The sequence below is a fragment of the Taeniopygia guttata genome, chromosome 10 (genome assembly GCF_048771995.1).
Source record: "Taeniopygia guttata chromosome 10, bTaeGut7.mat, whole genome shotgun sequence".
NCBI classification, from domain to species: Eukaryota; Metazoa; Chordata; class Aves; order Passeriformes; family Estrildidae; genus Taeniopygia; species Taeniopygia guttata.
This window is the reverse complement of record NC_133035.1, coordinates 4,191,693-4,211,837: the sequence shown is the minus strand read 5'-3', so window position 1 is coordinate 4,211,837 and position 20,145 is coordinate 4,191,693. Positions and strand designations below refer to the sequence as shown.

Genomic DNA, 20,145 nt, shown 5'->3' with positions numbered 1-20,145 from the left:
GGTGGGATGTGGGCACACAGTCCCATGAAGGAGGAGACAACCATGCACCGCTTTATTAGGCAGTGGTGCTGTACACATGGCCAAGGCCGGTCACTGTTTACGTTTGGCAAAGGATGGCAGTGAGTACTGAGCACCAGTGCAGTAAGGGCAGCCTGCCTCGCACTCTGCATTCCTTGCTGGCCCCAGGCAGGTCCTGCTCACCCCTGCCAGCCTCCTTACCTGCAGGCACAGCCGTTTTGTCTCTCATGGGCAGAGCTAGGCACCCTCATGGAGGTACCTCAAGCCTGCTACCAGATGATTTATCCCCGTACTCGCACACACTGCCCCCCTCCCTGGACTCTCCAAGGTCCCAGCTCCAGTCTCCAGTCCTGGCATCCCAAACTCTGCAAGGAGGCAGGTGTGGAGGTGTGGACAGCTGGCGAGCCCCTCTCAGCTCCTAGCACAGGAGGTCCTTCCAGTGCCATGCCAGCACAAAACCAGTGCACGGGAGCCCCTGGGAGAGCAGGACAAGGGGCCCGGCTGCAGCAATCCCCGACAGCACCGGCTGTGCCCAGCGAGCTGCTCATGGGCTGACGGTCTGGAGCCCATCCCTGGCACAGCGGCGCTCAGCCCTGTGGATGGGCCAGTTTTGGGTGCAGCCAGCCTTGAGCCTGGCTCGTGGGGGTGATTACTATAGGGTACGGATAGCCACCGGGTACAGCAAGGACATGTGCTCAGCCCCCTTGATGGGCAGCTTGCGGCTGGCGTAGTGATGGATGATCTCTGGCACGCTGTCGAAGGGCGGGCTGTGCTGACCCAGCACGTACTTGTTCTCCTGTGTCCGCGACAGTTTCATGTGCATGAAGCCCTGGCTGCTCCTGCAAGGACAGATGAAGGCAGGGTTAGGGGGTTAGTTTGCCCCAGCTTCCTCGCATGTCCTGACGCCCTGACACAAGCAGCCTGCCCCTGCAGCTGAGGGGGACACTGCTGGCTCCTGTCTGCAGCCATGGCTCTGCCTGCACCATCCTGCTCCTGGCCGACTCCGAGAAAATCTACAGATCCAAGGAGGGACAATGATGCTGCAGTGTCCCCTTGGGGAGCATGGCCATGCAGTGGGGTGTGTAGGGCCCATCCCAGGTGTGTGTGGTAGGGAAAGCATCACCTGGGCAAGAGCAGCAGGGCCACTTGCTGTAGGGTCACGGAGGGGTAGTGGCTTTTGCTCCTTACATGTGACAGCCCCTTTTGTAACTGCTCTGGTTCTCACAGGACCCCCTCAGCTCCCAGGACTTCACCTCCCAGATCTCCAGCCTCACTGTGGCAAACCAGGTTTTTCTCCTTTGGCCCACAGCCAAAGGATTTTCTCCTTCCCCCTCTCCCCATGCCACCACTGCAGGCTCCATAAAACCCGCTCAGCACAGCAAGACCATTTCCCAGCACAGCACGGGCACCAAGCCACGCCAAGCTGTGCAGGCAGATCCTGCCACAAACGCTGATTCCAAGTGAAGGACTAATGGCCCTGTTGCTATTAATTTGCGTCTCCGAGGAGAGCCGCAGCCTGTCTGCAGCGTCTGGATTGCACATTATGGCAAAATATTGATGACTTAAAAGCAGACAGGACCTCATCAGTGATGCTGAGCTGCTTCTAGTGCTGCACAGCCTGGCCCCATCCCCCCGGCTGGAGACGGGCCATAATGGACAGCCCAGCTGCATTAGCAGAATGGGGTTTGCAATCCATTTAGAGACAGGAGCAAGGAGCCAGCTGTCCTGAGAGACAGCCACAGCCCCCCAACACGGGCTGTGGAAAAGCAATAGCTTGGCTGTGTCTTGTGTCCCAGTTGGGAGGGAACCGGAGCGCTGCCACACGGAACCATGGAGGGCTGATACTGGTTGAGTTTAGCCCAAATTGCTCCACAGGTCTTTGTCACAAGCTCAGGGATGTGACGAGATTGCATCCCTAGCGAGATGACTGAGGGAACAGGCTGCAAACACCAGCAGCCAGGACAAGGGCAGGTGGGTGCTGCTCCTGCTGAGCACCTCTTCAGGCACAAGGAAGGACACAAAGCTTTGCAGTGTGGCCTCAGCTACTCTCGTGGAGGCACAAGCCAGGAGGGACTCACTCTCCAAACACCTGAGGCAATGACATGACCCTATCCATGATAGGCAGCGTGGGGCTGCCTAGCCTGGACCAGCTAGGACTGTCATAGCAGGGTTAAATCCCTCCAGCTACCTGACCTGCTCCTGGCTGATCTCTGCTGTGCATATTTTCCTTTAACACAATACCAAAGTACTTTCGGTCAGCATTGGAATGCTTTTCAGAACATCTCCTTGGCTCTGCCTCCTTCCTCAAGGAAAAAAAAAAAAAAAAAAGAGTTAAAAAAAATAATAGAGCTGCAGACAGCCAGCTTACAGCTATATAAAAAGCATTCCAGGGGATTTTCCTTGAACAGGCTCTACAGAGAAAGGCAGTGAGTAAAAATCCTGCTCCTGGGACTGTGGGTTCTCCACAAATTCTGCAAGGACAGGCAATCCCCAAGCAACTCCTTGATGGGCTGGAGAAGGTGGGACACTGCTGTATACCATGGCCTAGCCACACATGCCATGTGAAAGGGGGATTTTGCCATAAGACTAACAATGATGGCAAGAAGTAAGGGAAAAGTACTAAGAAACAGGTGACTGGCTTGTGGAGAGGTGATGGAAAGCCACCTTTGGTGATGGAATGCCACCTCCCAGGCTTTCCAACACTGATGCTGGCTAATGCCACTCACAAGGCAATGGTGAGACCTCTTGCAGCTTCAAATGCAGCTCACCAACCAGGAGAAGCTCCAAAATGGCTCACAAGCCAGGGCAAGGAAAAAACCCAGAAAATTAAAACATCAGTAAAAATTCTGACAAAAAAAAAAAGGGAAAGGAGGGAGCTATTCCAGAAGGGTTTATTGGCTGATCTGAAAGCTCTACATGCAGAAGGAAGAAGTGTATTTTCAGTGGAGCTCCTGCCCTGGTTTGGTGCTGAAGGCAACAAAAAAGAGTGAAAAAAATGTGGAGAGAGCCAGAGCAATCTAATTCACAATTGTGCCACTGGGAAATAAACAGAGAGGCTGAAACCCCTTGGGAGCAATGCAGGTAGAGAGACCACTGGGGAAACTCAAAGTATACAGAGAAAAGCGTAGGGTTACAGCGCCTGTTGTTGGGCAGAGACAGCTGAAGTGCTCAATGAATACTTATTTCCCATCTGGCAGGAACAGAGCTAATATAGCTGTCCAGCCAAAGAGCAAGAAGGTATTTGCTCATTCATCATCATCTTCAGACAGTAACAGCTTTGATTTTGTGGATTCGTGCTGCTCCAAGAGCCCAGCAAAGAGCTGGATGAGGAGCTGTGGGCAGTTCCCCCCATCAAGACACATGCAGAGATGCTTCATGCAATTCTGGCATCCAAGGAATCTGGAAAACTTGGGGAGAATATAAAGATTCCCCAGGAACTGTAAGCAGAAACCAAGCTGTGCTGTGGGGATGAGGTTTCCCTACTGGCAAACCAGAGCAGGGTAAAGCCCTCTCTACAACCGACCAATGGATCTATGGGCTGGGGAGGGAAGGATAGGTACCCACATTTCCATCAACAGTGTGTTTCTACAGACTTTCTTTTCCCATAAAACTAAGCTACAAAAAAAAGGGGGAGCAAATAAAAAGCTGGAAGCTGTAACCAGACACATTTGACTGAGAAGTGAGGCACATCATTTGACCCATCTGAGGGATTATTAGCACTGCAAGGAAGAGCAGTGGGCCTCCAGATCTTCCTGAGAGAAGTTTTTGCCAGACACCAAACCAGAACCCTGTGCCACACCACAGAACAGTGTGGACTTCATACTGCAGCCATTTCTGCCCACTCGTGGTCATCTCATAGTTAGCCAGTTAGCATGGGCACAATTCACCGGGGGCACCCACCTAGGAGTCACCTCTGCTGTGGGTCCACAACCCCCCAGCCCTGCCAGGCTCACTCACTTCAGGGAGAGGGAGAAGTCGTTCTTGCTGGTCTCGCTGTTGCGCACCAGGTAACTGGCCTCCTTGCACAGCCTCAGCAGCGTCTCCGCGTCCGTCCGGCTGATGGCCCCGTGGTACCAGCTGCAGGGAGAGGGATCTGCTGTGCTGGGCACAGAGCACACACCGTGGCAAGGGCTCTGCCCTGGGGCAGCAGCAGTGCCAGCACCTCCCCAGGGACTGCAGCTACACCCAGGGAGAGGGAAGGGGGTGGCACCACTGGGGTAGGGAGACAAGGTCCAGGGACAAACAGGCTGAAATGTGGAGCCAAGGGAGAAAGGAAGAAGCAAGTCTGCCCCAGGGCTCCTCATGGTGTGGCCACAGGGCTCCCTAGTGCAGGTGGAAGGGTCAGGCACCAGACAGGCAGGACTCACCACTGGCTCTCCAGGGGCAGGGCAGGGTCGATCCTCTCCCCGACAAAGGGGCCGGGCTCAGCCGTCAGTGTCTTTGTGCTCTTGAGGTTGCTGGAGCCATGCCTGAGGACAGCCTTGGCCTTCTCCTCCCTGCAGGGCGAGGTGCGGCCGTACCCCAGCCCCTCCGAGGGACCTGCAAGGCAGACACACATCAGATGCTGGGATCCTAACTTCCTCTGGCAGGAAGAGCCAGAGCCACTTGCATCACACTGGATCACCTCACACTGTCCCATTCCCCTGGTCTAAGCTAGGGCAGGGCAGCTCTTGGGCTGCTGCTCACTGCAGTGCCCAGGCTGGAGCCAGTAGCTGAGCCCATGGAAGACATTTCCAGAGAGGTTTCAAAAGCTCAGGAGGTTTTGCTAATGCAAAAATGGATTCAATGGCTGTGATACAGGGTTAAGTGAGATGCAGCAAGAAAAGTTTCCCCAATCTCAGAGGAAGAGGTGACAGATAGAGCTAAAGGAAGCTGTCAGTTTGGAACCAATGGACATATTCTGCTGACATAAATAAACAAGGGGTGAAAAAACAATTCCCCGAGATGGGAAGGGGATATTTTGACTGCAGGTACCTCCCTGACACTGCCACCTGCCTGTCACCAGCCCAGCCACAGCCATGAGTGCAGGGGATTGACCAAGCCATGCACCAGGGACCTGGCCTCCCACTGCCTGTTATTTCCACGCAGGATGATTTCAGCATTAACAATATTGGTTCTCCTTCCTCCCAAGAGTTCATTGTTTCTCCCTGTACCACCAACCCCCTTGCACAAATTACTTATTGATCGGGCAGAGCTGCCACAGTGTGGGGCTGCCAGGGACTGCCACTGTGGCAGCACAGTCACCCTGGAGGTGGCCGAGCCCAGAAATGCCCTAGGACTTCTCAAATGCCCCAGACAAGACAACTTTCTATGCTTCCTGGCTGCTGGAGGCAAAAAATAGCCAGAGGGATGTTTTCCTCTCTAGCAGGGCATCCTATAAAGCAGCTGTTTGAGTGACACCTTTTCCAGGCCCTGTGCAGGTGAGCAGGACTCCAGCCCCCCCAGCACTGCAAGGAGAGGAAGGCAGCCAAAAGCAAACCCAGCCAAAATCCTCTGCAGCTTAGCATGGTATAAACCCCCCTGAGCACAGCTCGAGGAGGAGCTGCCTGGCATGATGGCTTGACAAGCCCTGCTTCTGCAGCGCTCCGGCTTTTCACCAACCATGCTCATCCTTGTACATCACACACAGGCCTCAATTTCAACTCATCACCTTAAAAAATTGGGGCAATCGTTAAAAAGCCAGACAATCAAACAGCCCAAGTGTTTGCTGCCGGCACAAAGTCATTGCGTTGCAGGCTCAAAATAAATGCATTGCACCTGTCAGAGGGAGACAGAGGCAGGTGCATGATTAAACAGGATATTAAAAACAAGCCCTTAGGAGGAAGAAGACATCCTTCAAGATGTTCAAGTCACCCTCAGACATGGGAAATAGAAAATCAGGCAAAATTCTGGCAAGATAAACTTAATACAACAAAGCAAGGCAAGTCAGAGAAAAAAAAAAAAAAAAAGAGACTCCGTGTTGCTAAAACCAGGAAAAATGACAAAGTAATGTGTTCATCAGGAGCAGGATGCATGTCAGAGTAACTGTGGGGATAATAAATCATAGGGGAAAATAAGAGGCTGCATAACAAAGAGATTAATTTTTCTTAACACCTGCATTCATTGCAGGAAGAGGATGAGAAAGTTCCCACCTGCCAGGACCTTTCTTCTTGAGGACTGATGTCAGCCTGCAGCATCCCTACGGATTTGGGAAATACCCAACAAAGCCCTGGCAGAGCAACCACTTTGGTCTCGAGTCCCCCCACCATCAGCACCAAAATAAGGCATCACCTGCAGCCTGTGCTCAAGCCCACCCAGGAGGCAGCAAAGGCCACGCTGGCTTTTATCTTAGGAAGCTCTGCAGGGATCTAGGTAGCTGCAGATAAGGAAATCAGACATCTGCAGCTGGCACTGCAGTGAGTGCCCACCCAGACAGCGTTAGTGACACACAGGCAGGCACAGCACACCACTACACAGGAAAAGGCAAAGCATCCCAGCTCCCCACTGCTAACAATCCAGTCATGGCTTTCCACAAACTCCCCCCACCTAATGCCCTTGGCAAAATCCTAATTTACCACAGCATAAGAGCAAGGTCCTTGAAATATTAATAAAGGGTTAAAAGGGAAGCAGCAATATTTGGCTTTCATAAGTGAGACTGCCAGCAGCATCCAAAGGGGATTTACCCAGGGGCTCTGTGCTCAGCGCACACAAAAAAGGTTTCACAGCAAGGCAAACCTGAGATGACAAAGTGTACCTGGGAGATTTGGCTGCTCAGGATAGCAAAAGCAAGAATGGAGAATCCACAGGGACCTCCTGACACTAAGCAGCAAGGTAATAAAACAGCAGAGGAAACGGAGCAGTGCTAAATAATGAAGAGGGAAAAAAACAGCCCCAGCTTCAGCACTGGGATCTGAATTAGCTGCTAACACACCTGTAAGGGACTTGGGCATTAAAAGTCAGTCAGTGAAAGAAAACATCAGCTAAATACTCAGTGCAGTTGTTGAGAAGACCGTACAAGCAGCCATCAAATGTTGGGAATTTAGAAGCCAAGAGGAGAGAACAAAAGGGACAGTAACGACTCTGCCATGCCAAGGAATAATCCCCCAGAGCAGCTCTGCCGCTGAGAGCAAAGAGGCACCAAAGAGCTCGTGCCTCTTTGCAGCAGAAGGTACAGCAGGACAAACCCCTGGTGTCCAGCACCTGACAACTGAAGGGGCCAGGAGGAGCTGGGGGAGGGCAGAGGAGGAGGGTCATGTCTGGCACTGGCCAGGACAAGCCCCAAGGCATCACAGCGGTCCAGAGTCACAGCAAGCATCGGCTGCAGCCCCCCCGGACACGCCGCTGTCACGCAAGACCCACCATTGGCGTCGTCGTAGCTGTGCTGGCCGTGCTGCGGAGGGATGGGGGCACCAGCCTCCCCATCCGGGGGGCTTTCACTGCTGTCCAGCTGTCCCACCGGCGGGGGCCATGGCAGGTCTTTAATGACCTTGATTTCAACTGGATGAGGAGGTGGGGAGGGTGTGGGAAAAGAGAAAGAAAGAGAGAGAAAGAAAGGATTTAGAAAAAACCATCAGCAACACCAGAGGCCCACAGAGAAGGAGAGAAGTTGTGAGGGGAAAGACACGAGGACTAAATTCCTGGGAGCCCTACATCAGCCTGGCCATCTCATCCCCTCCCACAGCACCAAGCAGAGACAGGCCTGAGGTGGGGCACATTCCCAGTGGAGAGACCCTGCTCCTCCCATCAGTTTTTCCGGCCAACCCCCTTTGGGGTTTGGGGGAGCCTGCAATCACCCCGTTCCACATACTTGTCTGTCTGGGGGTCTTGGCCAAGCATCCCATTGCCATCTGTCCTGCCTGTGTGTCTGTCTTGCCCTAGGTACCTCCCAGCGACCCACAGGGTCCACATTTCCCTGCCAGGCATCAGTGGGTTGCAGCCTTGCACCAGTAGCAACTGCCCATCAGCAGGAGTCCTATAGACCCTCCCAAAGGGGGAATGGGCCAGCAGAGACATTTTGGCATCACTGGAGAGAAAAAACACTGCTCGAGACACAGCAAGATCTGCTCTGGCTTCAGAAAAAAACAGGCAGCAGTCCCAGAGTGGCCCAGAGAACAACAACATGACTCCCTTGGGACTCGGAGCAGGTCTGAAGCACCTTGGGCAGCACCCACCTGCATCTACATGTGAGCCAGACCTGTGAACACACCACCTCCACCCGGGGATATCAAGCAAGGCAGCTCATCCAAAGCCCAGACACCTCAGCAGAAACCCAGCCCAGCAGAGCACAGTGTTCCATGGTGGAGCCCAAACGCCGAATCCTTGGCACGGGGTGCTGTGGGACCTGGTAGCCCCAAGCACAAGTAGGCACTGTGATACTGAGCCCAGCACACGTCTCCAGCTCACAGTGCCCAAACCCAAGAGGTGAACCACTCCCCAACCCCAAATTTCAACATCTCTCTCTGCCATCATCTCCACACAGTGCCACCAGCCTGAGCACCCTCAGCACCAGCTGCAGCACAGACACACAAAGCTGCAATTAAAATGCATCCTAGATAAGAGCGTAGCAATTAGCCAGCACCGGCAAGGAGCCAGCACTAATGCACAGCATGGATTTCCTCATTACCAAACACAAACACAATCGATCCCACAGCATGGATAAATAGGTCAGGGGGGCTGGACGAAGGCTCCTTGGGTATCCTCCTGCCCTGAGGAAGGAGGGATCTGCTTGAGCCCAGGGCTGAACCTACCCCTGCAACGCAAGGTTGAGGGTGTTAATTTGCACCAGAGGCTGTGATCAGTCAGAGCATGGAAGAGCCAATGGGAGACAGGTGCTGGACAGGTTACCAAGGCAGCTCTATCCATCACTCTGTCCAGCCTGGCTCCCTGCTCAGAGAAACAGCTTCTGCAAGAGCACAAGCACTCCCTGAGCTATGAAAATGCAGAGACCAACATTACTGAGCCCCAGAAGATGAAGGAACCCCAAAGACCGAGCTTCACAAAGAGTGTTGTTTGCTTTATGGCTGCTCCCATCACTCACCTGCAAAGGCTTTGGAGATCCGCTCCTTCTTCCATTCCCAGGGCTGGTCATACTCCTCTGGTGGCCGCTCATCGTCCTCGGGCAGCCGGGACTCCCTGGGCCTGGGGCAAGCTGAGCAGTCACTGTCCATGTCCAGCACAGGCTCATAGGGAGTGTCATAGAGGTGCAGCGGCCGGGCGGGAGCCTCCCGTAAGCCCTTCTGGCGGATCTCTATCCAGAGAAGAGGGAAAAGACCATGACCCTTCTGCCCAACACAGTCATGGTCCCCCAAACGGTGCTGGATGACAGGGATCAATGTCACCCGTGGTAAAATGGGGTAGGGAGCATCAGCAGAGGAGGAGACAGCAAGCAGCTGCCAGGAGTAGGAGAGCTGCTCAGCAACACCAAGATCCCCACAGTCCACACCCCCACTCCTGGGCAGCCTGGCAAAATGGGGTCCATGGGGACAGAGTACCCTGAGCCTGACTGAGCAAGCAGTGAGGCTGGGTTTCTCCCCTGAACACCCAGAATGGTTGGTTTAATGAAACGCCCTTCCCTCAAGCAAAACAAAGTCTCTCCCACAGGCACAAGCAGCCTCTTCATTGCTTGCTGGTTTTTCCAAGAAATATAATGGACTACTTCAAAAAGCCACATAAGCTTTCCAGAAACCACTTACTCCAGGAAAACCACAGAGCTGCAAAGCAGAGCCAGAGCCAGCATGGTGACCCTGAGCACTGCCTTCAGGAGGAGCACATGCTCCCAGCTCACCAGCTTTCCAGCCCTAGACAGGCCCACTGGGGGCCCTGCTGCTGCAGCAGACACAGCATGTTCTGGCCCAGTCCTAACTGAATTAAATAGCTCCCACATCCATCTTAGTTTTAAGCCAGATGCATGGAATATCAGGTCTCTCCTGACTCAACCTGGCAACTGGGGTCCTGGGGGACAGCATTGCAGGGAGAAATGTGCCTGCAGTGCTCAGACAGCCTTTGCATGCTCTTGCAAGCCCAGCACACAAGGATAAAACTGGGAAAATTTGCCTGCAAAATGGCTGTCCCCCACCAGAACCATCACCCAACCCAGGTCTGCCTTATGTGGGGGAGCTGATGCTGTCACAGGCTGCAAGGAACAGAGTACACCAAACTCAGGGACCCGACGTGTAAAGAGTGGTCTTTGCGTGATGCCTTCCACCTTACCAGCCATCATCTTCTGGGCTTCATATGGCTCCATATATCCATCATTCTCCATCACCTTCTCCAGCCCTGCCTGGCTACCTGCCACCTGTGCCGCATCAAAGGGATCTGCATAGTCCTCCAGAACAGCCAGCTGGAAGAGGGGAAGAATAGGAAAAGGGTTAAGGCGCTCTCTGCCTTTATTGGGAGGTGGAAGGCAGAGCTCACCATGAGCTCCTCCAGCAGTAGCTAGAGTGACCACTGAGAACCCAAACCCACACCATGGCAGCCCTGCAGAGCCCTGCAGGCAGCTGACAGCTTTCCAGGTACCAGCACTTGGCTATGGAAATGCTCCAGCCTTTGTCCTGAAAGCTGAGATGGAGCCAAGCACAGCAGAAGGCAGCTCTGCCCCTCCCTCACCATCAAGCCCCAACTGCCAGCACCCACATAAATACCCTGGCCCGGTCCCCACCGCAGCACAGGGCTGCCAGCAGTGCTGTACCCCTCCATGGCACACAGATGTTCTCCTGCACACAGCCACATTTCCTTTCCCAAGGTGGACAAGGGGTACAGATCCCAAAACTGGGGTGTCAGATGGCACTGGCAGAACTAGGAACTCACTGGTTATTTTCCAGGGCTCCTGTGCACTCATTCAAAGAGCTTTTCCAACAAAAGGGCTAAGAATAGCCTATGGCTTCCTCTCCACTCCTTTCCAGGCCTCCACAGCATCCCCAGACACATCCTAAGTTAAGTAAGACAAGACAGAACCTTCCTCCAGGAAGCAGAACCAGGAGCTTCTCCAGTGCCCATGTCACAGGTTCAGCAGTAAATTCCTGAGATTTGTGCTTATTAGTGAAAAGGAGAGGATCCTACAGTAGAATATGAGGCATGTCCCAGAGCTCAGTCCCCACTGGAGCCACATGACTGCTCTAGCATCTCAGCAGCTTTCCAGTCAGAGCACCCCATCACACAGCCCTGCAGTCCCCGAGAAGCCTGGAGCTGTACATCCCACCTCCAGCCCCAAAGCCTGCTCCCAGAGCAGGGCCAGGCAATATTTCCAGCAGCAATCAACTGTACCCAAGCACCTTAGCAGGGTCTGCTCACCTACCAGGACATAAACCCCCAGCCTGGGGGGATTTGCTACCACAAAACAGACTGTGCAGATGTCCCATAGCAAGGACCACATGTCCCAGGCATGGTGTGGCAGCTGCCTAATCCTACCTGGTGCCAGGTTCCATCTTCACCACTATGCTGCCCTGCTCCTGGCCAGCCACAGAGACCACAGCTGCTCTTACATTCCTCCACAGCTCCAATAATCAGCTTAAAACAAAAGATTTCTCCCTCCTTCCTGCGCAAATGCCCAACAATAGCCTGTGACAGAAAAGCCAGCAGGAAAAGGGAAGCGGAACTGGAACTGTAAACACCTCCATGCAGTCCCAAGACTTGGCATCCCTGTGAGCTACATGAGGCACTCACCACCTCCTCCCTAAATGTCCCAGCTCCATGGGCAGCCGATGCATGGGGAACCGGGTCAGCTCTCCAAGCCTGCTGCCTCCGTGCCAGGGCACCAGCAAGTAGCTGATCAGCCCCAGAGCACATCCCAGCTGCCCCACAGGAGCAGAACAGGGTTCAGACATAGGAGCTGCAGAGGCTCTCACCCTTCAGCAAGGCAGCAGAGGACACACGGTGTCAGAGCAGTGGCTCCAGCCCAGGCAGGGGGCAGAGAGCCAGGACAGGGCTCAGGAGCAGCCAGCCCAGCTTTGCAGGGGGAGACAGGCAATCTGCTCTCACCAAGGGGTGGCACAGCATCACTCAGGCCCCCTCAGGCACTGGGAACTCAAGGAGCAGTGCTGAGCCCAGTGGTCTGCAGTCCTTTGCTTGCCAGGGCGAAATTCCCCACGGCAAACACAAGTCGTTGGTGACTTTTACAGCTGCTTGGTCAACCAGGACCTGCTCCCCACTGCTGCCTGAGAGAGCTTAGTGAAGCTGCTCCAAACAGCCAGGACACCCCAAGGCCTCTCCCATGCCTCAAAAGCTGCAGAGGCTCTTGCTGCATCTCAGCACCTGCAGAGCCCTGTGACATCAACAGCATCTTCACACATGTGCTCAAGACAATGGAGGCATGGGCATGCCAGCAGTGTCCCTTACACACACAAATGCACCAGCTCAACAGCCAGGGTGGGTGAATGGGCTACATCATGTCCAATGCTAACTCTCAGCAGAGCTGTCACGGCTCCAAGCATGCTGGGGAGCTGTGAAATGCAGTTTGCTGACCCTCCTGGGGTTAGCTGTCTGTTCCTCGGGCCCCAAGCCCAACCTGATCACATTCAAACCTACCATGAACCACATTTCCTAGACAGGCACAGATCTATCTTGCTGCTAGTGCCAGTCCTGGACCCTCCCTGTGTGCCATACATACACAGCAGCTTCAGACAGGGCTGAGAGGCTGACCTGCATGCAGTGGTCACTGTCATAGAATCATTAAGACTGGAAAATAACTCCAATATCATCAAACCCGACCTTATTTCCAAATGTATTTCCTCGTGTTTAGGTCTGGCTTCCCAGGAGAAAACCCACAAGCTCCAGCAGACTCACAGTGGCCCCCACACAGATGCTTCCAGGTCTAGAAAGCAGAGGATGGTGGAGAATCCTAACAAGTCTCTGTCAACACCCCTAAAACTGGGTATTTTGCCTGCAGAAGTTTGCAGAGGCACCAGAGGCACTCAGAAGAGAATAGATGGACTTTGCTGGCAGAGGTTGTGCCAGAGGATGTGCTAGGATGGGTTCAGTTTGGACCCAGAGCAAATGGCTATGGTTAGAGGCAAGCTCCTTGGGTTTGGGGAGAATTTGCCACACTGGTTTGCTTCTCCACTGCCTCAAGGATGCCACTTCACAGGAGCAAGATCTCTCAAATGTAGGGTGATGAGAACATAAATCCATTTGTTTTTTAAATAGTTAGATATTACAGCAGAGAGCCACAGAAAAGGTGGGAAGGCAATTACTCCCACCCTTCCCAGAAAAGGTGGGAAGGAGCATCACAGCTTCGGGGTGCACAAGTGGGCCCACGAACCATGAGAATGGTGCCTCAAGTCCCAAGATTGAGGGGCTGGATGCTCCAGCCAGTGCCAGGAATGGGGCAAACAGCAGGGATCATGCAGTTACTGGGCACAACCTAATGCCCTTGCACATGGGGCCGTATTACGGTTGCCCAGGAAACTGAATCTCTGACATTTCTTAATCTGAGTACTGGACTTTATGAGCCATGCAGGGCTCTCAGCAGCAGCCACAGGGCAAATGGCTGCTCCCAAGAGTGGGAGAGGGTCACAGGCACTGGCAAGGCAGTTCCCAGGGGTGCCCTAAGTCCCCCCACTTTGGTCTAAGGCCAGACATTTCCATGCTTTGCTCATGTTCCATGTTGATGAGGGAGCTGATCACTGTCTGCCAATCCCACCACACAGCTGTGGAGGCATCACCTGTTTATACATAGCACAAGCTTTGCTAGATTTGAAATAATTTGGGTGCAAAGCAAAAGCCTGACATGCAAAGCCACCATTCCACGGCAGCTCCTTCTTCAGGAAGCAGCAAAGCACCACTTGTACCTGGACACATATCCTGGTTGAGCACGAGTGTATTTCACGTGTTTATCTGCCACAGCAATGCACACACAAATCCCTCCTCAGCACTGAGGCTGGTCTTGCTCCATTATACATGCCAACAATAAGGGAAAAAAAGAAAATCAAAACTAAATTAATGCAAAGAACCAAATCATCACAGGGTTCTCACAGTCAAACAGCTTTTATGCTGCCCACCAGTGAAGGTGACAGATCACAGCTCTTCAGGGCAGTTCAAACACCAAAATCCCAGGGCAGAGCTGAGGTTCTTTGTCCCATCTTGCCCAGAAACATTCTACCTGCCACCACCTTCTGCCACAACAAGATGTTCCACCCTACACAGAGGTTGCAGAGAATTCCTGGGGAGATCCTCCACCTTAAAAATGAGTTTCCCACCCTGGAGGTAAAGCACATTTGGGATCTCCTCAGAAGATTGGTAAATTGAGCAAACTCCATCAGGTGCAAAATTCATCCAGTTTTACATATCTGGCAGCTCAGCTTTTGGCAGACACTGAAGCCAAACCCAAAAGCAAACACAGCACTGACCTTCCAAGAAGGGTCTGGTGCACGGCCCACAGGGGACAGCTGGGCTGGGCAGGGAGCCGAGGGCTGCACCCGGGGCACAGGAGGAGGGCACGCGGGACCACCAGCACAGCATCGGCATGGCGTAGGATGACTCAGTTGGAGGAGGCTCTCGCAGGAAAGACACACACCCAGGAGTTTCCTGACCGGCTGTTCCCACACCCTGCGCTCCCAGCAAGGACAGCAGCGACTGCTGCCGGTGGGCACAGGACAGAGATGTCCTCAGGCAGACCCCCAAGCCCACCCTCAAGCATGCCCTGGGTGCAGGCAGTAGCAGGTCCCTCAGTGCACCTCTCCCCACTGCATCCCAGTGGCGTTGCTTCTTGTGCCTAATCCAAACACAGCACAGAAGACATCTCCAGAGTATCCACCTGGCTCAGGTGAACCGCACAGGGCCAGTCCATTGACCACTGCTGTGGGGAAAGGCCTGGCAGACCAAGCAGACTGAGGAGGATGTGTGCTGTCCACACCATTTCCAGCAGAGTTTGGAAAGCAGCACAAGCCACTGCAGAGCTCGCTCTAATGCATCCCCACAGGATGCTGCAGATCCCACGGAAGGCACAAAGATGTGATGGCTCGTGCTACAGCAGCAAAGCATCGTGCAGCCCAGGCAGGAAGGATTCCTGTACCAAGATGTTCCTGCCCTTTCCATTCCCCAGAACAAGCACAACAGCAGGCACGGGGTGCCCAGGGAACACAGTCAGCCCCCAGCCAAAACAAACCACACAGTCTCAGCCAAACCGCACAATCAGGAACCAGTGACTGCTCTTTTCACCTGCCTCCATCCTAATCGTCCCCACTTGGAAGGGCTGCATATTTTACTAGAGTGATTCTCCCCATCAGTCTTTAACAAAAACCCTCTCTGCACCAGCAGCTTTATCTGTACACAGAATTGTACTTCTCCTTTAATCTCCAGCATCACTACAACCCAAGGGGTCTGCAGCCTCAGACCCTGCAGCAGGCAGGGAACAGTGCCCACAGCCTCTTCCTAAGTCTGTGAGCACTGAGCCCCCTGCACAACCATCATCTCAGCAGAGGCTCCAGCCCAGCTCCAGTATCCCTGTCCTGTTCCTTCCACCACCAAGAGCAAGGGTCACAAGCAGAAGTAAACCCCCAGCAGGCACTTCCATCCTCCTGTACTACCTTCAGGAAGAGCCACCATGATGTTGGAGCAGTTGGGGAACCCTCCCACTGCTCAGCTCAGCAGAGAGCTGCAAAGAGCTTTTCAGCCCAATACAGTTGCTCTACATGGTGGACGCTCCCTGGCTCCTCCAGGAAAACTGTATTAATGGACAGCTGCAAGCACTATCAAGTATTTCCACTTTTAGTCTGGTTTTGCCCAGGCTCTGGAGCTCTGTGTCCATCACATACCAGAGCCTTAAACAATTAGAAGTCTCCCTACAGTGGCATGCAGGAGACAATCAGTAATCTAATCACTGCCTGTCTTGGAAAAATGAAGGGTCTTCATTTGAGCAGTTTGAGCTTTCCCAAATATATCCCAGCTTCTGACTTGTCTCCAAATTTCTCAGGTTCTCCCCAGCCTCTGGATCCTCAAACAGCCTGACTGTACCTGTCAGCAGTCCCTGCTTCCCACAGGTCTGGCTCAGCCCTTTGCACATTACAGCCCGGGTCCACATGCTCCTTTTCTGATCCTGCAACACATGCTCCAGAGGAAAAACCATCCAGACTGCCTCAGCAAACCACAGCACCACGGTGGCACCTCTGGTCCCTACTATTAGTGCCACCCTCCTCATCCCCTCTGCTGCCTGCAGCAGCCAGTTTACCCAGCTCAAAAGAGGAGTTCTGCTGGACCACTCGAAAAATCTCCCAAAAGCAATTAGTCAGTACAGGCAACTTCCCAAGATCCACCAGCAACAAGTTTTTCTATCTGCTTAAAACATTCTCTAGCAGATTTTTCCCGGTGCTCATTTCATTGTGCCGCCCGGCAGTGCCAGGACCACGGATGGCATCACTGACTGTATCCGCGATTCCCTCCGCCAGCCAGATCTGCAATCCCGTCGAGTTCGCCTGACAAGCCCCGTCTTGCAGGCGGCAGCGCTAGCGGGCACTAATTACCCCCTCCTGCCTTCATTTGCGCAGTCCCCGCATCAGCCTCTCCTCCAAGAGGGAGGCCCGGCACCAACGGCCGCAGCCCCGGTTGGGCTCATCCTCCACCAGGTCCCCGTGCCACTCAGAGCCATGGGGAGCTTCTGCCCAGCTCCTACCTCTCACCGGGGATGTTTCTCGCCTCCCTGCCAGCACCAGCAGCTCCAGGCTCTGCTCTCAACCCTGGAGAAGCCGGCGGGGGGCGGGGGGGGCGGCAGACAAAGAGGCGCTGAGGCTCCCTGACAAAGCAGCACGGCATCTCCGGGGGTCCGGCCGCCGCCGCTGGCACGGGCAGCCCGGGCAAGCGGGCACAGGGAGATCCGCCAGGCACGGAGCGCTGGGAGGCCCAAGGGTCACCGGCCCCAGCGTCGGAGGGCACCGCAGGCAGTCCTGCGCTCCTGTGCGAGCGCGGTTCCCGCTGGGGATCATACCTGCCTCCCGCAGGAGCGGAGGAGAAGCCGGGGCCGCCCCCGCTCCCGCTGACGCGTGCCCGGCATGTCGGTGCTGCCGGGGCACAGGAGGGACGCGACACGGGAGCCCCGTGGAGCCTGGCCGTGCCCCCCCTCGGTGCTCGAGGATCCTAATCCCGCTCCTTATTGCGGATGCCAGCAGTCCAGCGGGACCACCGAGGCCATCTCCGTGACCGAGGCGCTCGGGCTCCACCTGCCCCTAGGGTCCTGCTCCTCACGGCAGGGGCCGAGGCTGCGGCGCGGTCACTCGGGACATCGCAAGCGGCGGGACCCCGCGGGGAGAGCACCGGGGGCCCGTGTCCGGTCACTCACCTCCTGCGGCGGCTCCTCGGGCGGTTCGGGACCGGCCGGGGGCGAGCTGGGGGGCACCGGCACCGGCGGCGGCGGCGAGGGGCTGGCGGGCACCTTTTCCACCGCCTCCACCTTGATGAGCCGGTGCTTGGGCGAGACGTAGCGGGGCCCGTCGGGGGCGGCGGCGGGCGGCGGGCCGCTGTAGGGGTCCTCGAAGTCGCGCTCCTTCTGCAGCCGGTAGGCCGCCACGATGTCGGGCTGGGCGGCGGCCAGCGGCTCGTCCGCGCCCCCGGGCGGCAGGGGCGGCTGAGGCGGCGGCCCGGCGCGGTAGTCGGGCTTGGGCGGCGCGGGCGGCGCGGGCCGGGCGCTGCGGAAGCCCAGGTGTTCGCGGAGCCAGCGGGCCATGGTGCCCACGCACTGCGGGGCCCCGCCGGCCCCCGCCCCGCCGCTGCAGCCGCCGCGCTCCGAGCCGGCCGCTCCGCTCAGCAGCATCGGCGCCGGCGGACTGAGCGCGGCGGCGGAGCTCGGGGGGGCGCGGGGGAGGCGGCCAGTGCCACCTGCCGGAGCGCCGGCTGCGGGGCCTGCCCGCCCCGCCCGCACCGCGGCCCCGCGCCCGCTCCCCCCGGCGCGGCCCGGCGCGGCCCTGAGCGCGGCCCGGCCTCCCCGGCCCGCCTCCCTCGGGGCCCGCCCCGCTCCCGCCGCCTTCCGCCGCGCCCGGCCCTCCTCAGCGCTCCGGGCCGCCCCCCGCGCTCCGGCTGCCGCGGGCTGGCGGCTCGTTCCCCGTCCGGCCCCGGCGCTGCCCCCCGCCGCCCCGGAGCGTCCTTCGGCACCGAGGAGACAGGCGGCGAGGCAGGGCGGTAAAGGGTCCCTCACGGGACCACAGAGTGTCCTGAGCTGGAAGGAGCCCACGGGCTCATCCGAGCTCCTCGGGGCAGACCCGCTGCCTCGGAGGTGTTCGGTGCGAGCAGCCCCGTGCGGGACCCCCGCAGCTGTTCGCTCCAAGGAGACACACAAACACAAGGCGGGCGCTGTGGACCGCCGCAAGGAACGCTGCGGGAAGGGGTGAGCAGGGACAAGGCAGGGAAGTGCTTGGGGAGAGCGCTGAGTTAAGCTGGATGTGCAGAGACATTGGAGTGAGCGTGCAGGGCTGATCCCCAACACAGGGGCTCGAGGACATCCCCTGGGATGCAGCGGGAATATGGCACTGGGAGCAGTCTGTCGGGGCATGGCAGCAGAGCCTGAGGCCATGGAAGCAACAAAAAAACACATTCTGACTGCTCCCGCTGGACACACAGCCATCACCAGCCAGCAGCCTTCTCTGCTCACTCTTCACCGAGACCATCTCCCCGTGTTCTCCGATGCCCCAGCAGCCCTGTTTCCAGACCTATGTCCCCAAATCCTTCACATCCCTTTCTCTATACACACCATCACCCAAACCTGCTTCCAGGCTCACAGGCTGAATCCCCTGAAGGCCATGAAGAAAGAAAAGGGCCAGATGCTCCAAGAGCAGGACTCCCACAGAGGTCCCACTGCAAGCTGTGAAGCATGCAGAGGCATCCAGTGAGCAGGGACAGACACCACAGTGTGTCCCTGCCTGCCCTCACACCAGGAGCCATAGTCCTGCACGGTGTGGGGACAGATGCTGGGATCTCGCTGTCAGGGTGCCTAGCTGGGGAGAGAAGTTTCTCATGGTGACCTTCCTACCAGCCCTGTGCAGGAGGGAGAGTGAGGATGGGGCTGCCAAGGAACTGAGCTTCCTGTGCTAGCCTGGCACGGTACATGCCCAGCATGTGCCCAGGGAGCCCACTAAGTCCCAGATTTCCTGCTTCCTTGAGCACACTTCTGCTTGAGAAAGCCTTCCAAATTTGCCAGGTCCACTATACACCAAGGGAGCTTCCTCCAAAGGGAGAAGACAGCCATGAAACCCAGAAAATGGCACAGGAAATGTCAAAGCATGGGGATTGCAAGATGCAAAAGGCAGCAGGAGAAAAAGCATCTGTGAGGAACAAAGTGATCATCAGGCTGTGTTTGCAGCAGTGTAGCAGCAGACCTCACTCCCAGGCTCTCAGATGAAGAGACTTATTAACATGCAGAAAATGCAGAGTTTCTCAATAAATTTGCCTGTCCAGCATTTGGAAGGAAGCAGGGCTAATGGCACTTGAGAATGAAAGCACTTCCACCCTCTATTAGTAACCAGGGAGGATGTTCAGCAACAGCTGTAGGAGATGGCTCTTGTTAAATCCTCAGGCCTGGAAAACACACGCTCAGTGTCTCCAGAGAGGGGACCGAGGAGGGATCTAGCTTTGTGCTGGTGTTTGGCTTTTTAAAATACTACCATATTAGAGGAATTGCAAAGGTTCTTCCTTCTCATCCAGTCCTGGCATATCCCCCACATCTCTCCCTCCTTGGAGAGGCAGCTGTGCCGGGGCCGTGCTGGGATTTGACAAAGGTCTGTGGTCTGTGCCCATGTAGGACCCCAGCACCTCTGCACCATTTGTTGGGCCTGTTTCTCTTCCAGATTGGCCCAATGTAGCCCTGTACTCTGATCTGTGCCTCTGAGGGATCACCTCACCTCAGGCTTCAGCAGAGCTTAGAGGGGAATCAAAGTCCCTGGACTCACCTGAGCCCTCAGACTGGAGCTTCCCCTTGGCCAAACCACCTAGGCAGCAGCACAGGCAGCAGGTGAAAAGAACACAGCTGAGATAAGAACACAGCTGAGGTGAGAGCTCCCCTGGGAGACTTCTTTGTGCTCGGGGAGCTTTAAGGGGCCTCCAGAAGGAGACCAAATGATTTTACCACCTGCATGGCTTGGCACAGGCACAGGCTGCTCATATTCTTTTCTGCAGTCACGACAAGAGGCTGGTGACATCATTCTGTTCACAGTGGTTCACTTCAGGTTTGGA

At 55.7% G+C, this 20,145-nt stretch overlaps 1 protein-coding gene across 2 annotated transcripts; it reads right to left on the bottom strand.

Moving 5' to 3' along the window:
- Positions 1-31: 31 nt before the first annotated feature.
- Positions 32-17,892, bottom strand: LOC100223574 (SH2 domain-containing adapter protein F). 2 transcript variants are annotated; one of them, XM_012578296.5, is made up of 7 exons: positions 17,264-17,889; positions 10,207-10,336; positions 9,035-9,244; positions 7,357-7,494; positions 4,386-4,557; positions 3,976-4,095; positions 32-857 (listed from the first exon to the last, which is right to left on the bottom strand). In XM_012578296.5, the coding sequence occupies exons 1-7, from the start codon at positions 17,732-17,734 to the stop codon at positions 671-673; spliced, it is 1,428 nt and encodes a 475-aa protein (XP_012433750.4). In that variant the 5' UTR covers positions 17,735-17,889; the 3' UTR covers positions 32-670. The 2 variants fall into 2 exon arrangements, with proteins under 2 accessions (XP_012433750.4, XP_032606128.2); XM_032750237.3 differs by lacking the exon at positions 7,357-7,494 and having other exon boundaries at positions 17,264-17,892.
- Between the last annotated feature and the right edge of the window lie 2,253 nt (positions 17,893-20,145).

Coding starts and splice junctions, on each gene's coding strand:
- LOC100223574 (XM_012578296.5), bottom strand. CDS start 17,734: ATGCTGCTGAGCGGAGCGGCCGGCTCGGAGCGCGGCGGCTGCAGCGGC. Junction 9,245..10,206: donor AGCCCAGAAGATGATGGCTG/GTAAGGTGGAAG, acceptor TTCTCTGGATAG/AGATCCGCCAGAAGGGCTTA. Junction 4,558..7,356: donor CAGCTACGACGACGCCAATG/GTGGGTCTTGCG, acceptor TCTGCCTTGCAG/GTCCCTCGGAGGGGCTGGGG.